The sequence below is a fragment of the Anarhichas minor genome, unplaced genomic scaffold (genome assembly GCF_050575085.1).
Source record: "Anarhichas minor isolate MPS153535 unplaced genomic scaffold, ASM5057508v1 ptg000049l, whole genome shotgun sequence".
In the NCBI taxonomy this organism is placed as follows: domain Eukaryota; kingdom Metazoa; phylum Chordata; class Actinopteri; order Perciformes; family Anarhichadidae; genus Anarhichas; species Anarhichas minor.
Genome location: NW_027466495.1, coordinates 69,418 through 88,580, shown reverse-complemented (window position 1 = coordinate 88,580; position 19,163 = coordinate 69,418). Strand labels below are relative to the sequence as shown.

At 45.9% G+C, this 19,163-nt stretch overlaps 1 protein-coding gene across 1 annotated transcript in view; it reads left to right on the top strand.

Moving 5' to 3' along the window:
- Positions 1-1,536: 1,536 nt before the first annotated feature.
- The window catches only part of arap2 (ArfGAP with RhoGAP domain, ankyrin repeat and PH domain 2), a gene marked incomplete at its 3' end in the record, with an annotated part of 87,041 nt that continues 69,414 nt past the window's right edge, over positions 1,537-19,163 (top strand). The window contains exons 1-8 of the mRNA XM_076112464.1: positions 1,537-1,786; positions 4,942-5,831; positions 6,383-6,474; positions 9,440-9,516; positions 9,839-9,903; positions 10,478-10,840; positions 11,363-11,432; positions 18,772-18,892. Of these exons, the coding sequence (XP_075968579.1) occupies positions 5,008-5,831; positions 6,383-6,474; positions 9,440-9,516; positions 9,839-9,903; positions 10,478-10,840; positions 11,363-11,432; positions 18,772-18,892 (1,612 nt within the window). The remainder of the gene's footprint in view (positions 1,787-4,941; positions 5,832-6,382; positions 6,475-9,439; positions 9,517-9,838; positions 9,904-10,477; positions 10,841-11,362; positions 11,433-18,771; positions 18,893-19,163) is intronic.

Below are 19,163 nucleotides of genomic sequence, written 5' to 3'. Positions count from 1 at the left end.
AAATACCGTCGTCTACAGATATGTCACTTAAGTAAAAATACAAAAGAACTCTATTACCAGCAAAGTGTATTTATCGTTAGTAAGCATACTATGCAGAAAGTAACAATTGTCCATCCCCCAAGAAAATAAAAAAAGGAATTATTCTTCTATTCTTAATGATATATTGTAATAAAGTTTGTAAATGCTTTGATTTACTTCATACACTACCACACCGCATCGTATTTTATAAGTTAAGAGTAGTACGAGTACCTCAAAACTTTCCTTACAGTGTTTAAGCAAAGGTACTGAGGGTTAACAAATGGCCTTGCATTAATTTAGGATTAGAACTACCATTTTTGAATCTCGATTATCACAACAGCAAAACAACACAATGTAAAAACCACAAGCACAAAGCTATTTAACAGAAACTTTATTTATTTTAAGGAAAAATGTGTTACTCTATCGCGCACAGCCCTAGAACAATGGACAGACCAGTGTGACAGCGAGCCAGCATGCACAATACAAGGACCCTGAAACTGAGGCATCTGTGATATTATTATTGTTATTTAGTCCTGTGCTTTTTCTACTATGACGTGTCAAAATGTCTTCATTGTAAAAGGGTTATTTTGCTCTGCCATTGGAGTCACTGTCGCCTATAGGAGCTACAGTGCTGCAGCACTCTGTCTCCATCATGTGGCTGAAGCTGCTCTGTTGTTTTGTTACTTATTTTATCACTTCCGAGTCTGTAAGTAGTAATACTGTCCATCCAAGGGGGAAGAAAGACACAACATGAAAATGTTGAATATATTCAAATATAAAGTTCTACTCATGATAGTGGGGTTAAACTGTTAAAGACACATGCTGTTTGTCTTGAAGCTTGTAGTAACTAGGCCCCTGCCTAGAAATGGTATTATATTCAACTTTTTTACATGTGGAATGACAATTAAACTTGAACTTGGAACTGAAGATCAGGTGCATTTGTCATCAATTGTATTGCAAGTAGTAGTCATAGTAGTCGGCATAGTATATCACGTTCCATCAAATATGTCCACAAGCCAACAATGTTTAAACTGTCAATTAGCTTTCTATTTTACACATATAATCTTACATAACATGTGCTTTTGTTCATCAATCAAATGCCAGGTCTGAAAGATACATCATCTTTGGTCTATACAGCAATGTCATCTACATCCAATGTAACACAGCGTGCTACCGTCTCATGAATAATGACGAAAAATAATGAGACTAAATTTGTGTTCTTGTGTTCGTCAGGACTCGCTCCACTACGTGCGCCACGTATTCTGCTTCATTCCTGCCTGTGTTGAATGCGCAGCCTGGGGGCCTTTCTGAGATCAAGCCGGGACATGCAAGTCCTGCCCAGCAAAACAACACAAGTGCCTCGACTCTGCTGTTCTCCGGGTGCCTGTCACATGCGAGCACATTTTTGTGTTGTAGAGACAGACAAAGACACTTTCAGCAGGGCAACATTAACACTATTACATCCAACTGTTAAGGAGTTTTGAGGAGCGCAATACAAAGGTAAGGTGACTGCACTTCTGCAACTCATTACACTGTTGCAATTCAACTCCTGAGCCTCGCGCTTGAAATGGGCGTGGTCAAACAAACACACACGGAACGGAAACAGACCAGCGTGTAGGTACGTCGCGGGGGCTCGCGACAGTCAACAGAGCGGCTACGGCGCAAAAAAAAAAAGAAAAGAAAAAAGAAAGTGACAGAAACTGGACGCAGCGAGTGCGCAAAGCTGTGCGGATGATGCCTGAGGTTGCCTCCCGTTTCTAAGCCGCAGGTAAGCTTTTTCCAAACCACCTGACGCGCTACGTGAACACCCTCACTGGTGTCTATTTGTCAGAAGCCGACAACAGTGGGCACGAGACCCTAAGGAACTAGCTTTAGTTAAATTTGCTTATTTCTTTTTTAATGCGTCAGAGTGCGAGTGTTAGAAGCAATTTGCATAACTAACCCTTAATTTAACCGTTAATTTAGGCACATGAAAACAAGTGTAATAAGAAGATGAAAGTAAAACTGCGTCACCCACACTTAAACTGGCATGTTACATTGTATTCATAGTGGTGTAATACCTTTTTGTGCAAACATTAATGAACCCATATCACACATGCAACACTATTAATAACAACACAGTCTTGCACTAACTTCCTCCAAACGTGCATTTTATTTTACTACAGTTTTAAATGACGTTCCCTGATAAATGTTTGCGAGACTGTATCTTTAAAACACTTAATATTGAAGTAGGCACTATTTTAACAGGGCATACACATCGCGAGACATGCCCGGTGTTGCTTTGCGTCAAACCAGGAAGTGGACACCAATTGGACTTTGGTTGAAGTTGGTTGGCTGAGGGATGTGCGGAAGAACTATGTGTGTGTGCTGGTGTGCATGCATGGGCGTGCATGCCATGACTCACCCCTTGTGCGGTCTAACCACACCTGTGGTGTGCTTTGTGGGTGTAACACCACATCTCCTGTGCGGGCAGCATGCTTTCAGACATAGTTTTGTTTCGCAGAGGAAACAATATCTTCATAAATTTCTCTTTATGAATTGCTCTCAGTGAGTTTTGTAGCCTACATACTTAATGTGTTTGTGTGTGTTGCCTCCTGTATCTTTTATGTCCACACACACACACACACACACACACACACACTGCTTCATATGTTGCCATGCCCAGGTGGGATGTGCAAGCTGCTTTTATCTTGTGAAGTTCTCTTTTTGCTCCTCTTATTGATCTTAACACCCTGTGGGCTTCGACACCGGGCAGTAGCTATGATCAAAGCTCCTTCACCCATCCCTTAATAACGTTTGCTGAATGTGTGTGTGTGTGTGTGTGTGTGTGTGTGTGTGTGTGTGTGTGTGTGCGCGTGCAGCTGTGTGAGTGGGCGTCTTGAGCGCTAAAAGGCAGAGATGAGGAATAGGTCAGATGTGCTAGCAAGCTTTGGCGTGTGCCTGCGCTGGCTCTCGGCCAATACAGGTCCCTGCATGTTAACACTGCAGCACACAGCTGGGCAGGTCTGCTAGACTGTATGTAGGCCCCCCGCTGCTGTTGTGAGGACCAAGTACTGTTGTGTAGAGCTGGGACTGTGCGGTCAGTGCTTAAAAAAAAAATGCAAAGCGATGTAGCGGCTAAGGTGTGATGTGCTCACAGGATAAGACAAAAAAAAAATATTTGTGTGGGTGTGTGCCACTATCTAGATTGTAGTCCAAAAATAGCCTCTAATGAAGGGGAAGAGATGCTTTATTCTCGCCAGGTTGGTATTTAAATACAATATTTTCTCTTAATGTTTATTCTGGGAACAGCTTGTGCGGTAAAGAACTCAAATGTAAACGAATGCATGTTTGCCACAAGATTGTGTTTACTTGAAAGCAGAAGTAACGCTTCATGTCCTCTGTGCACCGTAGGTTTGCAACCTAAAAGAGAAGTGGACTTGGCAAGATGTTGACGTATCTAACTGTGAGTTTGAAGTTTGACTGTGTGTGTGGGTGTGTGTGGGTGTGAGTGAGAGTGGGAGAGAGAGAGAGAGAGAGAGCAGTTCTGCCACAAAATTAATTAGTTCTTAACTTTGAACAGATGGTGTAAAAGCACGAGGAAACCGACTGTTAACAATAGCGTGCCGTTTTAAAGGGTTATTTTATGTTGTTGGGCAGTGAGCTGTGATGTAACGCTTGGATCTTTTTAAATTCTGTGATTAGGGGAGACGATGTCATTTGGCCTTTCTGCAGAAATCCACTTTGTGTGTCATTTGATCAGACCTTTAAGGTAAGACCTCTTTCCAAAACCTGTCCACAGAGCCACGCTGTAAATGCTGTTTCTTCATAGCTATTGCCGTTTCCTGCCGTTTCATCGAGGAGTGTTGCAAATTTAGATTTGTTTTTTTTGGGGCCATGTTTGCTCACTTGTCGATGAATGTAAAGCAAATGTGACTTGATCTTCTTCTTTTTTTGACGTTTTTGGGGAATAGGCTTGTTCGCTATGTTGCTGAGATTGCATGACGAGATCGATGTTGGTCTCACGTCTGCGGGGTAAAGTTTGAAGCAACAGCCAGGAGACGCTTAGCTTAGCTCAGCGCAAAGGCTTGAAGCAGGGGTCCAAAAAAAGAAGAAAGAAAAACCTGCACACCGGCATGTTTTTGAAGAGAAAATCTTCTGGGGACATTGGCAGATGATGAGGTGGTGAATGAAATTAAATCATAAGCATGTGATGATTTAATCTCACTTCATAACACACGTTACTTGTTGTTCCGCTTCATCATAAATATTGAAAGACAGTGTTATTTCTGCTTGTGCTAATGAGCCATATCTATATTTCATGAACAGCTTTCAATCCTAAAAGTTGCCTGCACCCCAGGGTGCTGTTGAAATTCTGGAAATCTAACATTACATCAAAAAACATTAAGAAATTGCTGAACAGAGCGTCAATAGTTTTCACAAATATCTTCTAATACTCTGCATGTATCGCAGAGCAGCCTACGTTTTTTTTATTTGAGTCATCAAATTATTTTTTGTGTGCCGAATCGCTGCAGCGATCACAACTTAATTTATTCATTTACGGTTTATCGTCTAACTCTTGGTGAGAGAGGGAATGAGTGCATTTCCCAAAATGTCGAACTTTTCCTTTGATGAGGTCCAATAAGTTCATCAAAGTGGAGAGGACGTAACGTTGAACTCTTAAACACATTTTCACCTGCAGAACTCGCCTCGAAGACAAAATCAATATCCACTTAATCATTTGGGCTTGCAGAGAGATGCATCATTAGAGCCTACCAGATATATTTAAGTGTTTCTGTTCCACTTAATGGACATTTCACAGTTCATAATGTAGTCGATGGTAAGAGTGGAGTCCTGCAAAGATTAAATTCAGTTTGACGACACTTTACTTTATTTTTCTTCCCTCATCACATATTTTTACCTTTTTCTTTTGTGTGTCTACAGTTTAAAGCCGGGCCGGTACATCTTCTGAATGTGTTCCTGACGCGGCAGAGGTGAGACCAGAGCATCATGTTGGAGCCTCCGGAGCCTAGCCAGGAGGTCGTGGAGTGGCTGTCCACCCTCCGCCTGTCCCAGTACACCCCGTATTTCCAGCAGGGAGGCTATCGAGCTCTGGACGATTGCAAGGACCTCACCGACACACAGCTCCTGGGGCTTAAAGTGTTTCCAACGGGCCACCGTAGGCGCATCCTCCGAAGTTTGGAAGCACTGGGGGTGAAGGAGACGAGCGGCGGAGAGGAAGATGGAAAGGGAGAGGCGGCGAATGGGATGCGCCGCAGGGGACCCGTGCCGCACCCGAGACACATCTTCCTGGAGGATAAAAAGAGGGGGAATACATGCCAGCATCAGCCGAAGGAGAGGAGGGAGTATGAGTCGGAGGGGAGTCAGACTTTGCCCCCAGGGGCCGGACTGGGAACAGAAGGTGGGGACGCCCAAGAGAGCGGATGCGTTCCCCCGCCTCAACCGGCCCCGCGCAATCCAGAGAACATCCAAAGATCCCTGCCAGAACATGTCCCCGCCTCCGTGTTCTCCAGCAGCAGCAGCAGCAGCAGTGAGTCCCTCTCCATATCTGAAGTCCCCTCAGACTGGGAGATCTCCTCAGAGGATCCCTCGCCGTCTAGCGCCGACTCTGTCCCCCATACGGCCGAAGTCCCCCGCCCAGCGCTCGCCGAGGACAATTGGGTTTTTCAAGGCGACATGGTGGACAACTCCATCTACGGGACACAGCCCAGTTTCAAGGTTCCCGAAGGCCCACGGCTCACTCGCTCCTACCGACTGAGGCACCGGCCCGTTCCCAAAATCCCCAATCAGACCACCCCGCCGCTTCAGGACAGGTAACCGTTCGACTTAAAGCAACAGTTCAACGTTTTGGGAGATGTGCTTTTTTCACTTTGTTGCAGAGAGCGAGTTTAGCTTCACATCTACCGTACAGACATGAGAGCGCCATCAATCTTCTCACTTAACTCTCGCATGAAAGCAACGAAGTGCAATTTCGAAAAATGTTGGAACTATTCCTTTGAGTATAAAGTTTGACTTAATGAAAGTTTGTGAGCAGTCGGGAACTGTTCAAACAAGTTGGAGGAGTACTGAGAGAAAGCACCTGGAGAAATAAATTTGCACGCTGAATGAATACGAAAACAATACTTCACTTCTTGCATTTTGATTTTACACTAATGGAGAACCTGAGGCCTTTTCATTTTCAATTCCGCATTTCACGTACGTTAATGCCGCTCATTCTAATCATGAACTTATCAACTGTGAAACTAACTTTTCACAGTTGCACATCTCTATTCTGAAGGCCCTTTTTCTCCTAAATGGTGTTACCTATTACCCCCCCATGTGCTGAATCGGTGGTTCTAATTCACAGATTTCCCATCTTCTTCAGGAGCGCGCCACCGCCGCCGCCGGTGCAAACCAGCAGCCCCGAACGCCCAACCGGCTCCCAAGGTCCCGCCGGTGCAAACGGCACACAGAAAGGTACACCGTCTTTCAAGAGGCATCCGCTTCATCATCTCACGCCATGAATATTTCATTCGGCAGTAGAGTCAGCGGTGCTGTTGTTTGCCCGGATGAAAGAAGGGAGAGGAGATGAGGGGAGAGAGTGTGTGTGTGTGTGTGTGTGTGTGTGTGTGTGTGTGTGTGTGTCGTGGGAAACTGCATGGCTCCCCGTTTCAAGCACACATCTCACAGGGAATATCTCTCTCACATCGCGTCCCTCGGCGAGAGCCCGGTGTGTATTCCTGTCACCCGGCTCTCCAAAGTTTTTTAGAAGTTGTTTAACTTTGCTAACAACACACAAGGCTTGTAGTACAACCAGTACAAATCCGTTTTTGAAACTCCTCCCGTTCCCTCGCTGTATTTATTGGGCTTAGTCGACCCTCATGTCTCATCTGACGAGATGCTACGTGAGCTGCTGTGTGTGAGTGTGTCGAGGTAGACGTGTTCTCCAAGGATTATCTGTTGCTTTGCTGTGACAACCGGCAGTATGAATGTGTGTGTGTGTGAAACACCTGTGAACGTGTCAGTCGTTTTCGGGTCCATACCTGACCACGTCTTCGCCAGCATATCAACAGTTTTTCTGTCCGTTTTCCACACTTAGTCCCCCCTCACGTTTCCTTCTGGCTGCCCCCCTTCCTTCCTTGTTCCGTGTACTGCAAGCAGTCTCTTGGCAGGCCGTGTTTTTCCAACTTTCTCTCTGTACGGAACAAGACAGGGAGCGAGACTTGAGACAGTGAAGTGGGTTGGGGAAGGAAGGAAGGAAGGGGGAGATGGATGCAAAGCAGGCTGAGAGAGACGGAGGAAGAGACGGAGGAAGAGAGGGAGCCGAGGCGGTCCCAGAGCAGGGAGACGGGGAGCTAAATCTCCCTTCACAGCGAGGCCTAGCACGGCGCTATTTGACATATTATTTTTACCCGAGCATATTTGAAGAGTTTATTCACAGACGAGATCCAAAAAGTCTCACAGTTATTCAATCAAAACTTGCTGTTGGAGGCTGACAGAATGTTAATTAACGCCTCGACAACTCCACTTATACATTTTCACGAGGAAAATCTGTCTGTCGAGCACACTAAAAGTCATTCCAGTAATGACTAAAACACTATTAATAATTGCAGTCGTGAGGCTACTTTTTAAGCCCTTTGATCGTACAATGGCAGACACACGCACACACACTGCCCAGTTTAATGCACTTCCCTTTCTAAGCACCCTAAACGTTTCCCTGACACTGCATGCACACAGTGCTAAGTCACACCTCAGAACAAACAGAAAAACAGTATGTGCTAGTGTTGAAAAGACATCTGCATATAAGACATATATAGAAAGCTTCCTGTTAATTAAACCAAAAGAAAAGTGCAATATTATACGGAAGAAATCACCAAGTACACCTGAGGATGAGGAGAATTATATATTATACATTAATATGTACAATGCAAATAAATACATCTGCATTTCAGCTTACAATATATTAGTATAGAAAGTAACCGAACAGCAGCCACAGCTACAAGCATAACACCAGCCCTCATTGTCCTCATTTAGAAGAACAGAACGGTCATTAAAGAAGGTAAAGCACTCTTGACTGGTTTTATTCTTGAGCTATTCAGGAGTAAATTCGGGGAACCAGTGACTGAAATAATAAACAGTTCGGTGACTACTTTGGATTCAGATGGCGGCACCCCGTGCTCAGGGTGTGAGTGACACAGAGGAGTGATGGTAACAAACTGACCCGTAACTCCCCAACTTAAAAAAAAAAAAAAAGAACAGAGGCTTCGCTCATAACAAAATCAATCTCTGTCGGCTACTCCGAAGCAATGCCGGCATCTAGGTCTCTTCCCGGATGGCGACTTGGGAGAGAGAGAGAGAGAGGGAGAGAGAGAGAGAGAGAGAGGGAGAGAGAGAGAGGGAGAGAGGGAGAGAGAGAGAGGGAGAGAGTCTGGCCAGGAGCAGACAAAGAAGCAGCGTGGTCGGCTGAGAGAGACAAAGGCAGAAGCCGGAGACGTAAGAATGGAGGGAATCAGACAGGAATGGAGTACAGTAGCGGCCGGCGGGCCCTCGGGAGAGAATGGCGAGTGGCCTGAAGGTCGGCTGATGGATGATGACTGATGGTTGCCCACCAAGCCTGTCCGCAGAGAGGGCGGCTGGGTTGGGAGTGGATTCCATCATCCAGTAAACTGACCCCCTTCATAGAGCTTACCCAGCACAGTACATGCCCTTTGTGCCCTCCTGTAATGCTCTGCAGTGTGTCTGTAAAGCTTTAAAAAGTAGTCCGTCCACTGTGTACTTATTTGACCATCCATCCTTTTTTTAAATTTCTTATGTCTGTGTTTTGTCTCGAGGCATCTTTATGTGTCTGAGGGTGTTTCGATCTTCGTCCGCCTCTCCGCCTGTGTGTGTGTGTGTGTGTGTGTGTGTGTTGCTCCCGCGGCGGTCGTCTTTTGGCCCCTCACAATCCTCAGGAGAGGGTGGTGTCATTTTTCACAGTGACAGGCCAGTGGCCCACGCAGGGTGGCCCCCAGGTCTCCAGACTAATAGTGTCTGGCCAGAGCTCTCTCCGCTCTCCTCCTCCTCCTCCTCCGTCTTCGCCGCCACCGACCGCGGTCCCTGCAGCGGCCGACACGGAGAAAATGGCCTTGGCAGGGACGCGGTGTGTCTGAGAACACACCGAGGAGGATCACACTCCCTATTGGGGCGAGGAAAAGGATCCGAGGCCGAGAGATAAGCATGCGAAAACAAAAAAAATGTAATTAGTTTACTGCTTACCGGGATCAAGCGCTTTCACGTTCATTCAGATCAATGAGTTGGTTTAATCAAAGATTTTAAAATGTGACTGGAACAATCGTGTTAAGCTCCTCACTTTCATGCACCATGTTTAGGCCTTCACACTGCAAGTTTCAATGCCGCGACAAAGCCACCATTGTGTTGTCTCTGTGTGTGTTTTTTTTTCTAGCTCCACTTCAAAGAACCTTGACGCCCATCGCTCCCTATGGAGAGTTGTTCCTGTACAACAACCCCGAAAGCACTGCGGTAAGACGGCGCGCACTCCCACGAGAGGACAGTGAGTAGCAGCTCACCAAAGAGGAACAGACATTTCTCAGATCTCTTAACATTTATCAGCGGCGTTTCAACCGCAGGGCCGCACAGCAAACTTCCCTCTCGGTGTAGGCGCTGTCACCATGGACAGAGTGGAAAATGTGCTTGTTTCAGTTTGCCACCTGAGGTTAATGGAAATGTCACCTAGCCACTAAAGTTAACATAGCTTCGTGCAGCAACACGATAACGGTGTCCGACTGAAAGACGGACACCTTCTCCTCATCTGATGTGAATCTCTCTCGTGTGTGCTCTGTAGGACCAAGGCGCTAAAGAAGGGTTACAGAGGGGCTTTAAGGACAAGATCAAACAGAAGAAACAGAGGTACGGTACGCTGATGGGATGCATATAAAAAAAGAAGTGGCCACAGAGTAGATGCCATCCTGAGGCTGCATTTTAAATGACAAATATAAGAGATTTTGGGCAATAATTATACATTTCCTACACACATGAGGGTGGGCCTTCTTCAAGGAATCGTTTTGGAAACATGCTTGTTTACCGTCATGCCGAGAAGAAGATGTGATCAGTACCACTTCCATGTCTATTCGCTACTTACATATAGCTAGAGTCGGGAGGGAATTAGCTTAGCTCAGCATAAATAGTGGAAGCAATGGGGGACGGCAAACTTGTCTCTTTACAAACTTAAATTAAAAAAAATTGCCTTCCAGAACTTCTTGACCCAAAGAAGTAACACCTTCTATCTTGTTTGATTGATGTGTAAGTAATAGTATAGTATAAAAAGGCTATATGCTAAGCTAATCACTTCTGACTCTTACTACATCCTTAACAGACATGACGGTGTTAACAGCTTTTTATCTGTCTCTCGGCAAGAAAACAATTATCAGTATTTCCCAAAATGATGAACTGCTCCTTTTAAATGTCATCTACGCTCCGACAGAAAGAAGATGCCCAAAGGGAAAAAATCCAAGGAAAAAGGTCCTCCCCCTGCTCCAACAATCCCAGACCCCCACAGAGACGAGTACTCGACGGTGGACGAGTGTGTCGGCTTTTTGCCGCGAGCCGGTTTGAACCAAAGTTCTCCGGTGAACCCGGAGGGTGTCGCTGTGGGACCAGGGGCCTCCGGCCCTCAGGACGGCTCTTTAACGATGGTGGAGTGTGACCTCTACTCGAGCCCCGCCGACGCTCTGGGGGGCGTGGCCAGCAGTGCGCTGCCGGACATTTCTCCATACGCGTGCTTCTACGGAGCCCCCAAACACCAGGTGCTCAAAGTGGGCTGGCTGGACAAGCTGTCGCCTCAAGGGTAGGTTACAGGACTGCAGAAGATAACTGTGATCGTGCATCAGACATTAAATATTGTTCTTAATCTGATCGCCGAAAGGGGAAGAAAGATGGGAGATAACATTGTAGTATTGGTATCAAAATATGTTGGCCCTCACTTAGTTTGGCTTTTTCTGGCGACACAACATCTATTTCTCCGTGCAACTTGCTTCACCGTTGCTCCAAATCCGAAGCTATCAATCATTTACTTCCTTTTTATATTCTCCTTCGCCGCCCTATTTGCATAGATTTGGCAAACCACCCATGGCTGTTGAATATTCAAATTGAAAGTGCCCATTTGTTTTGATTATGCTAATTGACAGCCGTTGATACAACTCCTGACATTAATGAATCAATGGCACTCTTGATGAAATATGAGTACCTGTTCCGAGCAGTTTTAGTAACCGGCTTACTGTCTTTGACGGTTTCTGGATCAGTGTTGCGTCTTTCACTCCGAAGTGGTTCAGTTTGGGTTGAATTTGCACACCTCACCTTCTCTTTGCAGGAAATGTGTCTTTCAAAGGAGGTGGGTGAGGTTCGACGGAGAGAGTCTGGCCTACTACAACAATGACAAGGTACAGTAAGTGCGAGAGAAACGCGCGCGCACGTTCGCACATTCCTTCCCCTCCCGCTACGAAGTCGCTCCCTCGACAGAAATCCATACGATGAGCAGCTGAGCGCGTCCTAAGTTCCCCTTCTCGTCCCCTTTTCTCCTCCTCCTCATTCTCGTCATCATCATCATTAGCTTGGCAGAGTAAAGAATGGGGGCAAGGACGGAGCGACATTACGCCATGCGTGACAGCGCTCTCTGTGCCCGCTCAGCCGTACAGTAGAGTGCATTGATGTTGGCACCTGACCAGCAGGGGAAGGGACGACTTCTCTCCTTTTTTTTTTTTTTTGCCTCTAGTCAGCGTTTCTCTCTCTCTCTCTCTCTCTCTCTCTCTCTCCCTCTACCTCTCTTCATTCTCCTTCTGTCTGACAGCTGAGTTTGAAATTTCGCTTAGCAGTGCCTGCCTCATCATCAGAGGGAGGGAAAGGGGTTGCTGTTGGGTGAGAGTATGGGAGTTGGAAAAAGCAGAACGTGGAGAGGAGGCAGACAAAGATGCAGGCAAATATGGCCGCTTCACCTCCACCTGTTTAGTTTGAAAACTTTTAGCATCACCACTGGTTTCTGGTTTAGATCAGAATATATATATATATATATATATGTGATTTGAAGAGTACGTAGATAAAAAAACTGTCAAAGCACTTAATATCAACTTTTGATACTTTTGAATCCTTGACGCTACAGATGTGTTTTAGTCGGTTCCCAAAAAGTATTCAGCTTCAATCCTCGGCCCCGGAGGTCGTGCAGAATCAATCTCCCCTCACACTGCATTATCACGCAACAACTGACAAAACTGAACAGCAGATATAATTGTACAACAGATGATTAATGTGAATGCGAACTGTTGAGTGTACATTATGTGTATCGGAGGAGCTTTCACAAACGCTGGTGTTATCCTTTTGAAAAACGCTCTTTTAATGCATGAATTCTGTGTTCTCCAGCTATCGTTACGCGACCACAACCTACCCTGACATAATGTGCTTTGCCTCCGTGTTCCCGCTAATGACCGTTGGATGTATCCAGAACAAACACATCTCGGTGTGTGTGAGAGCGTGACCTTGGCGCCCCTTTCCCAGGGCCGGCTCGTTTCCGCTGCGGCAAGCGTTGCACAACATCACAATCAATGATGTGGGACCTGTCTGAAGCCGGCTCGTTAATCACTTACTAATTATAGCCCTCCGTGCTCTCCCCTCCCCCCTCGTTCTCTCTTTTTTTTTTTCCGTCGCATTCGTTGCTTTATTTGTCAGGACACGCTCCGTCGCCGGCAGAGCGGGAATCGGCAGGGAGGCCGGCGAGTCAGCACTTTACGCTCCATGTCACTGTCGGCGCGACAGATTCTGGAAAGATGAAAAGTTTGCCCGTGTGTGTGTGTGTGAGTGAGAGGGGGAACAAGAGACTGTTGTTTAGACTTTTTAAAAGTCATCCTGCCAATGTGACTCTCCCCTCTGAGAAAGCAGCGGGCTTCATCATGTTTCGGGTGAGCGGAGGGGTCGAGCACCATCTCTCCGTCATCCCTGCTTTGTGCGGCCAGCTGAGGCCGAGCACCACCCCGACGTGCCCCCCAGTGCCACCTCCATAGAGCGAGAGCGCGGGGATAGAGGAAGGCCGCACGGGCCGACAGAAAGTCTCTCAGCACCACTTTGTGTCCCTCGCGCTGCAGAGACGTACATGTATGTGTGTTCTGTTCGACCGAGAGCAGAGGGGAAAGAATTGCTCTACTGCTCTTGTTGATGTAAGAGTACAACTGATCTCAGACCAGCTCTATTGATTCTAGGAATACTCTGGATTCTATTCATCTTCCAAAGTGCTTCAACTACAAGCAGTTTTGCCAAATATTTGCCAAACAGAAATTCGCTAAAACCTCCTTCAACTGTTGCTAGACAGTGTCATGCCTGAATTTGCATATTTATGATGTCATCACATATTGAATTATCATATATGAAGATTAAATAAAAAAAAACCTGAAGTAAAGTGGAACTAAACTCGACTGACTAGCTGTATCAGTAGCCATTATTAATACTGAACCTGCCATCATCTCATGTATGCATCTAATAATGAGCTAAGTGCTGACGTCACAGTGTCCACAATGCCGAGGTAATATGCTGATGTTTACCGTATTCACCACTTTAGTTTAGCACGTTAGCATTAGCTAACTTGACAGAATCTGTTTTGAATTGATTCCTTTTGTCTCAAATCTTATAATCTGGCAAAATTGGTGCAGTCTGCACTCGATTTAAGATTGGACTCTTAAGTTTAATCAAGCCTGATATAGGATGGTTTTATGTTCTTATCATATCCAGTCTTTTACTACCCGAAACACAAAAATACAAATGCCTCGACACTAAACCATTCCCATGCTTGTTCCCTTTCTCCAACTTTCAACACCCCCCAAAAAACCCTTTTGTAGTTCAAAATCCTCTGGAATCTGCCAGCCTCAGACAGAACTAATCGCACTTAATCACAGTCACAGCTTGAAGGTCTCTGGCCGCCGTGATGTCATCATCGGGGGTAGCGGAGGTGGCGTGGGAGAGTAGGGAGACGCTCGGTCTCACTTCTCCCTCTCTGCAGCGTTGGATCCAATCCCGCCTCATCAATCACGCCCTTTCACCTGATTTCGTCAACACCGGGATTGACTCGGGAGAGAGCTTTGGGCCCGAGATGTAGTCTTCAGGGTCCTGGTGCGGTGTCGCGTGTGTGTGAGAGAGTGTGTTTATGAAAACAGTCCAAAGCCTGGCTTCAGGGTAGTGAGGGGAGGAAGTGTGGAGGATGACTGGGGGGGTATGAAGGGATGAGAGGATAGGGGAGGGAGGTGGAGGCAAGATGAGGTTTTAGGACCGAGGATCAGTCTTTGAGTGTATCAGTCTGTCTGTCTGACGCTCTCTCCTTCTAAGCCTTAAAAGCTCCTCTGCTAACCCCCTCCTGTGTCTTCCCAAGATGCCTCTGCAGACGCTTACTGTAACACCTCAGGTGTTTCTTTTTTTTTTCCCATTTTATTCCGTGACAAAATACATGTAACACATTCAGTCGCAATCTGTAGTGTACTTCATCTTTTTTTCCCATGGTGTCATGCATTTCCATGGGTTTAATTCCCCTGTGCCTGTTGTGGCCTGATCATATGTTGATATCCAAGAATTCTTATTCATACAGAGAGACATTTAAGAACAGATATCATTTGAATTCACACCAGCCCTCAGGTAGATTTACCACCTTTAAATTTAAGTAGCTCTCCAGAAAAGAGCTTTAGTGTCTTTCAGCTCATTGTTTTGGTTTTTGCTTGTTTTTAACCTCAGCAGGCAGCAGTTTTCAGTAAGAAAGCTCCAAATCGCTCCGCTGTACCCTCCACCCCGCCCTGCGCCGACATATTTAGCGACTATCCACCATAGTGGAGCATTTTAGCTGCTGAAGAGCCAGATATTTTCCTCAGGAGTTGGTGCGGCACTAAACTGAGCTCAAAGGAGAGTGAATAGAGAGTCGTAACCCGATTACATAAATGTTGTGTTTACAGCACCGAAAAAAGGAAGTAGTGCAGGTTCGAGCATAACCCTAAACTCGATGCCAGAAGATACGCAATCCCAACCTCCTCCACACTCGCAGACTTGGAGGCACGTTCCCACGAAGTCTGTGAGGGGTTAATGGCTGTCCCACTGTCAAATCGTCAAGTGCTCGAGGGCTCTCTCTTAGACACTTTGAGCCCTTTTATGCTCTCTTTCTGTAAGTCCGCATTTCGGCAGACTTTGCCTGAGGGAATTACCCACAATTCATAGCGCTCTGACATTAAACACTGCCTTACCAGGGGAAGCCCGGAGGCGTTAAAAAAAAAAAAAGAATGGGGGGGAAAAAAGGCAACGTAAACAAAGAGGAAGGCACATGTGTTCAGTCTGGCATATTAAAGTTACACTGAAACTTTCACATTAAGGATTTTAGATTTAAATTGGAGGAACGCAACAAAAGGAAGTGTTATTCATCAAACAACACGTTAATTTATTATTTGACAATTACCTCTTCTCTCGTAAGGGCAAGACAACTGGAAGACGTTCAAATAAGGCAATTAAAAAGCGTAAAGCAAAACACCACAAGTGTAATGAACACGTTTGGGTCTCATAAAGGTGAAGTGATATGTCTCATTTGTATTCATCGCAGCCGCTCACTCTCATGCATTTACCAGGTGATGTCAGTGAAGTCCTTGAGGGTTCAGGTCTTCGGGGGGGACATTGGGATTGACCTCATAAAATCCTGCAACAATGAAATATAAATGGACTGAGCTGGCCTTGCATTGACACACACCCTCAATAATTAATTATTAGCCACATTTCTTGGGTCTCACATATGTTTAAAAAAAATCCCGTTTGACATGACAATGTCTCATTTTAATGGTCAGCATTCAGAGACCCGGGAGTCTTGCAACATACTATCCTCATAACGACTCATAACAGCTGTGCCTGGAGGCAACATCCTTAAAATCCTTCAGGGACCCCGGCTCAGGGTAACACCAGAGCAAAGAGGCGTCGTTCTCTCAAAGGTGCAGTTCTCTGTTCCAACCAGCTGGTGTCCTCGTGCCTCCATTGATGATGTGTGGAGACGCCAGAAGCTGAACTCCATGCTGGTGGCAAAAAACTCTTTCCACTCTCCTTCACCCTCCTCCCTGCTTCATCCCCCACGCTGCCTCCATTATTGTAGGCTTTAGCTCAATTGCTCTGCCTTAATTGTTTCCTGAAGTTTACCAGGTTGTTTTTGAGAAAGAAAGGAGACATAGTTATCCAGCCAGGATGCGCAGTTGAAAAGAAATGGAAGAAGAAGAAGAAGAAGTAACACCGCCCTGCAAAATGATACAGCCGGATAATTGTTGGGAAGGCAGAGCGAGAGGTATAGCGACGTGGGAACGGCTGCAATGAGAGGACGTGGGAGGGAGGGAGTCGAGAGTGGGAGGGAGGTCAGAGGGAGGGGAAATGAGTGTGGAGGAGATCTTTGGCAGAGGGAGGCCGGTCAGGTGTGTCTGTTATTGGAGGAAGAGAGATAGTTAGGCCTCATTGCTTCCTTGGCAGTACGTCCTCTCGAGATCGGTCTACAAACATTACGTGTGTGTGTGTGTGTGTGTGTGTGTTTGTGTGTGTGTGGGCGAATGCGTTGCGTCTGAATCCACCTCCTGAACACTGACCGCCTCCTTTCGTCGTTCCTCTGCCGACTCTGCTGTCGAGTGTATTTACAGATGCACAACTCGCAATTAAACAACTCTCCCCTCCTTCATGACCCCAAAAAGCAGAATTAACACAATTAATTACCGTTAACCCGTACCGGAGTATAATTAGCAGCACACAGCTACCGAGCTAATCCATCCACACACACACTCTTGCTCTCCCCTTTCCTCACCTTCCTTTTAACTTCTATCTAGATTTCGAGAGAGAAAGAGGGGGAGATGCTGGTGTGAAACTCCTCGGGAGAGAAACGCACAAGGCCGGCCGTCGGCAATTAGGTTGAGCCACTTCTCGCCATTGTTAACATCCTGTTTTAATATGAGAAGGACCCCTCCCTCACCCTCTCAGGCCTCTTCATCTCGATATGATGTCTTTCTTTCCTCCCTCTTCTCCTCTAGCTGCACCTCTTTCTCCTCCTGACTCTGGTTTGCCTCTTCTTCTGTTGTTTTTATCTTTTCTCTATTGTATCTCTTTTTCCTTTTCTCTCTCTCAGTCCTCTCCTTGGCCTTTCACATGAACCTAATTTCTCAAATTATTTTTTTTACCCTCTCCCTGACTGACCGTGACACCTGCTATATTTTTGGCTGTACGGTCTCTAAAAATAGGCTTTTTTTTGTGGCTGCCAAGGTCACCGGCTTAATTAAGAACGGCGCGAGAGAGGGAGAGAGAGAGAGAGAGAGTCAGAAGTTCATTTCCTTCATCTTGTCCCCTCGCTCACGTCGCACTCGGCAGTACAGTAGAACAAACACACAGTTTTGTGCATGGCAATCACCGCCAGTTATTACATTGTGCACACGGTGGCAGAGAACGAAAATTCAGGTCAAGCCCGCTGAAGAGCGACAGATAGGGCAAAAAAAAGTCTGTTTTTTATGATTTATTTTTTTTCCATTCTTTGCAATGATAATGACGTTATCGACATGAATAATACAATGTCTGCAACGACCCCTTTCTTTTCCTTTTTTATAACCCAGTGATTTTCACGCCTCTACAGAAGCGTAATGTACTGCCCCCCCCCACCCCACACACACACACACACACACACACTCTATTGCAAGAACATTACAGTCCGACATGTTCTTAGCTAATTACTTTAAGAGCATTTCTCTGTTATACTGACTCGATGGCGGTACCGCTCTCCTCGCTTCTTTTCGAAGTGATAAAATTGACGTTTGATTTTGTTTTGTTTTTTCCTCCTCCTGTCTCCTCTTCGTATCGACAATGACCCAGAACTTTAATTGCCATTGTCAAGGGAGGTTGTGAAAAGGGTCATGAAGCCTCCAGTGCAACATCCTCCTTATTTAGATACCTCCTTACGAGAGCTGCTGGGGGAAAACATGGGGGGGTAATGAAACAACACACACACACACACACACACACACACACACAAAAAAGCGCTTCCTGTGCTTTACCCAAATCCCCACTACAGCGTGCCTGTCTCTTTTTAAATATTTGAGAAGTTTGTTTCCAGCGTGAGGATTTGTTTGATGATGTATCCTAACACCCTATTGACAGCCTTCTTTAATGCGATGTAATCCACTCTTTTCTGCAATTTCACGCTCCTCTCCTTCAAACCGCACATATTTCTCGTCTATAATTTGAGTTATTTGCATTAATGTCAAAGATCACATCAACACAACAGGCTTTCTAAACAGTATGCGGCTCGTATGGAGTCGTGTTCTGTGATCGTTCCTGTTCGTATTCCTGCAGCAGCTTTTCTTTTTTTTTTTTTGATTGAAATGCTTCTTGTTCAAGAGCTCTGGGCCATTTATCAAAGCAACTGCTTGAAAGGGAACAGGGAAGCTATTTCTGCAAATACATTTGACGTCGTATTGATGGTTAATGGCTCTAGTTGGATGGGGGTGTCCGTCAGAGTCGCTTCGAATTGAATGCCATCGTAGCCGACTGTAATGCAACTCTGAATTACACATCTATCGATGCAAACAGCGCGCCTGAATACGCAAATTGTGGGTCCACAGATGCAGATAATAGGAATAGGCAACAATTCAACAACAGTATTAGTATGCATGAGGCTGCGTGTGTGTCTGCTTGAGTTTATATGCCTATTTAGTGTGTTTTTTTTTTCTTATCTGCCTGTTTATGCGTGTCTCTCTTCAGGAGATGTACTCCAAAGGTATGATCCTGGCCAGCGCCGTCAGACAGGTGCGAGGACTCGGGGACAACAAGTTTGAGGTGGTCACCGCCCTTCGGACCTTCACGTTCAGAGCTGACAGAGAAGGTAAGTCCGTCTGTCCGTCCGTCCCGGTCTCCGTGAGTTTGATTATTCCAGAGACTCCTGGAGGAAATGACTTCAAATTTGGCACGAACGTCCACTTGGACGTTATATTTTGTGGTTTTCTCCTGTGTTTTGCAGCCACCTATCAGCTACTCGCTCTGTTCCGCTGGTCAGTCTGTATTTGTCGCTCTAACTGATTCCCTGTCTAGCCTTGTTCTTCTCTCTGTCCTCCCCCTCCCTTTCCGTTTGTCTCTCTTGTCTCCCATCTCTCTAA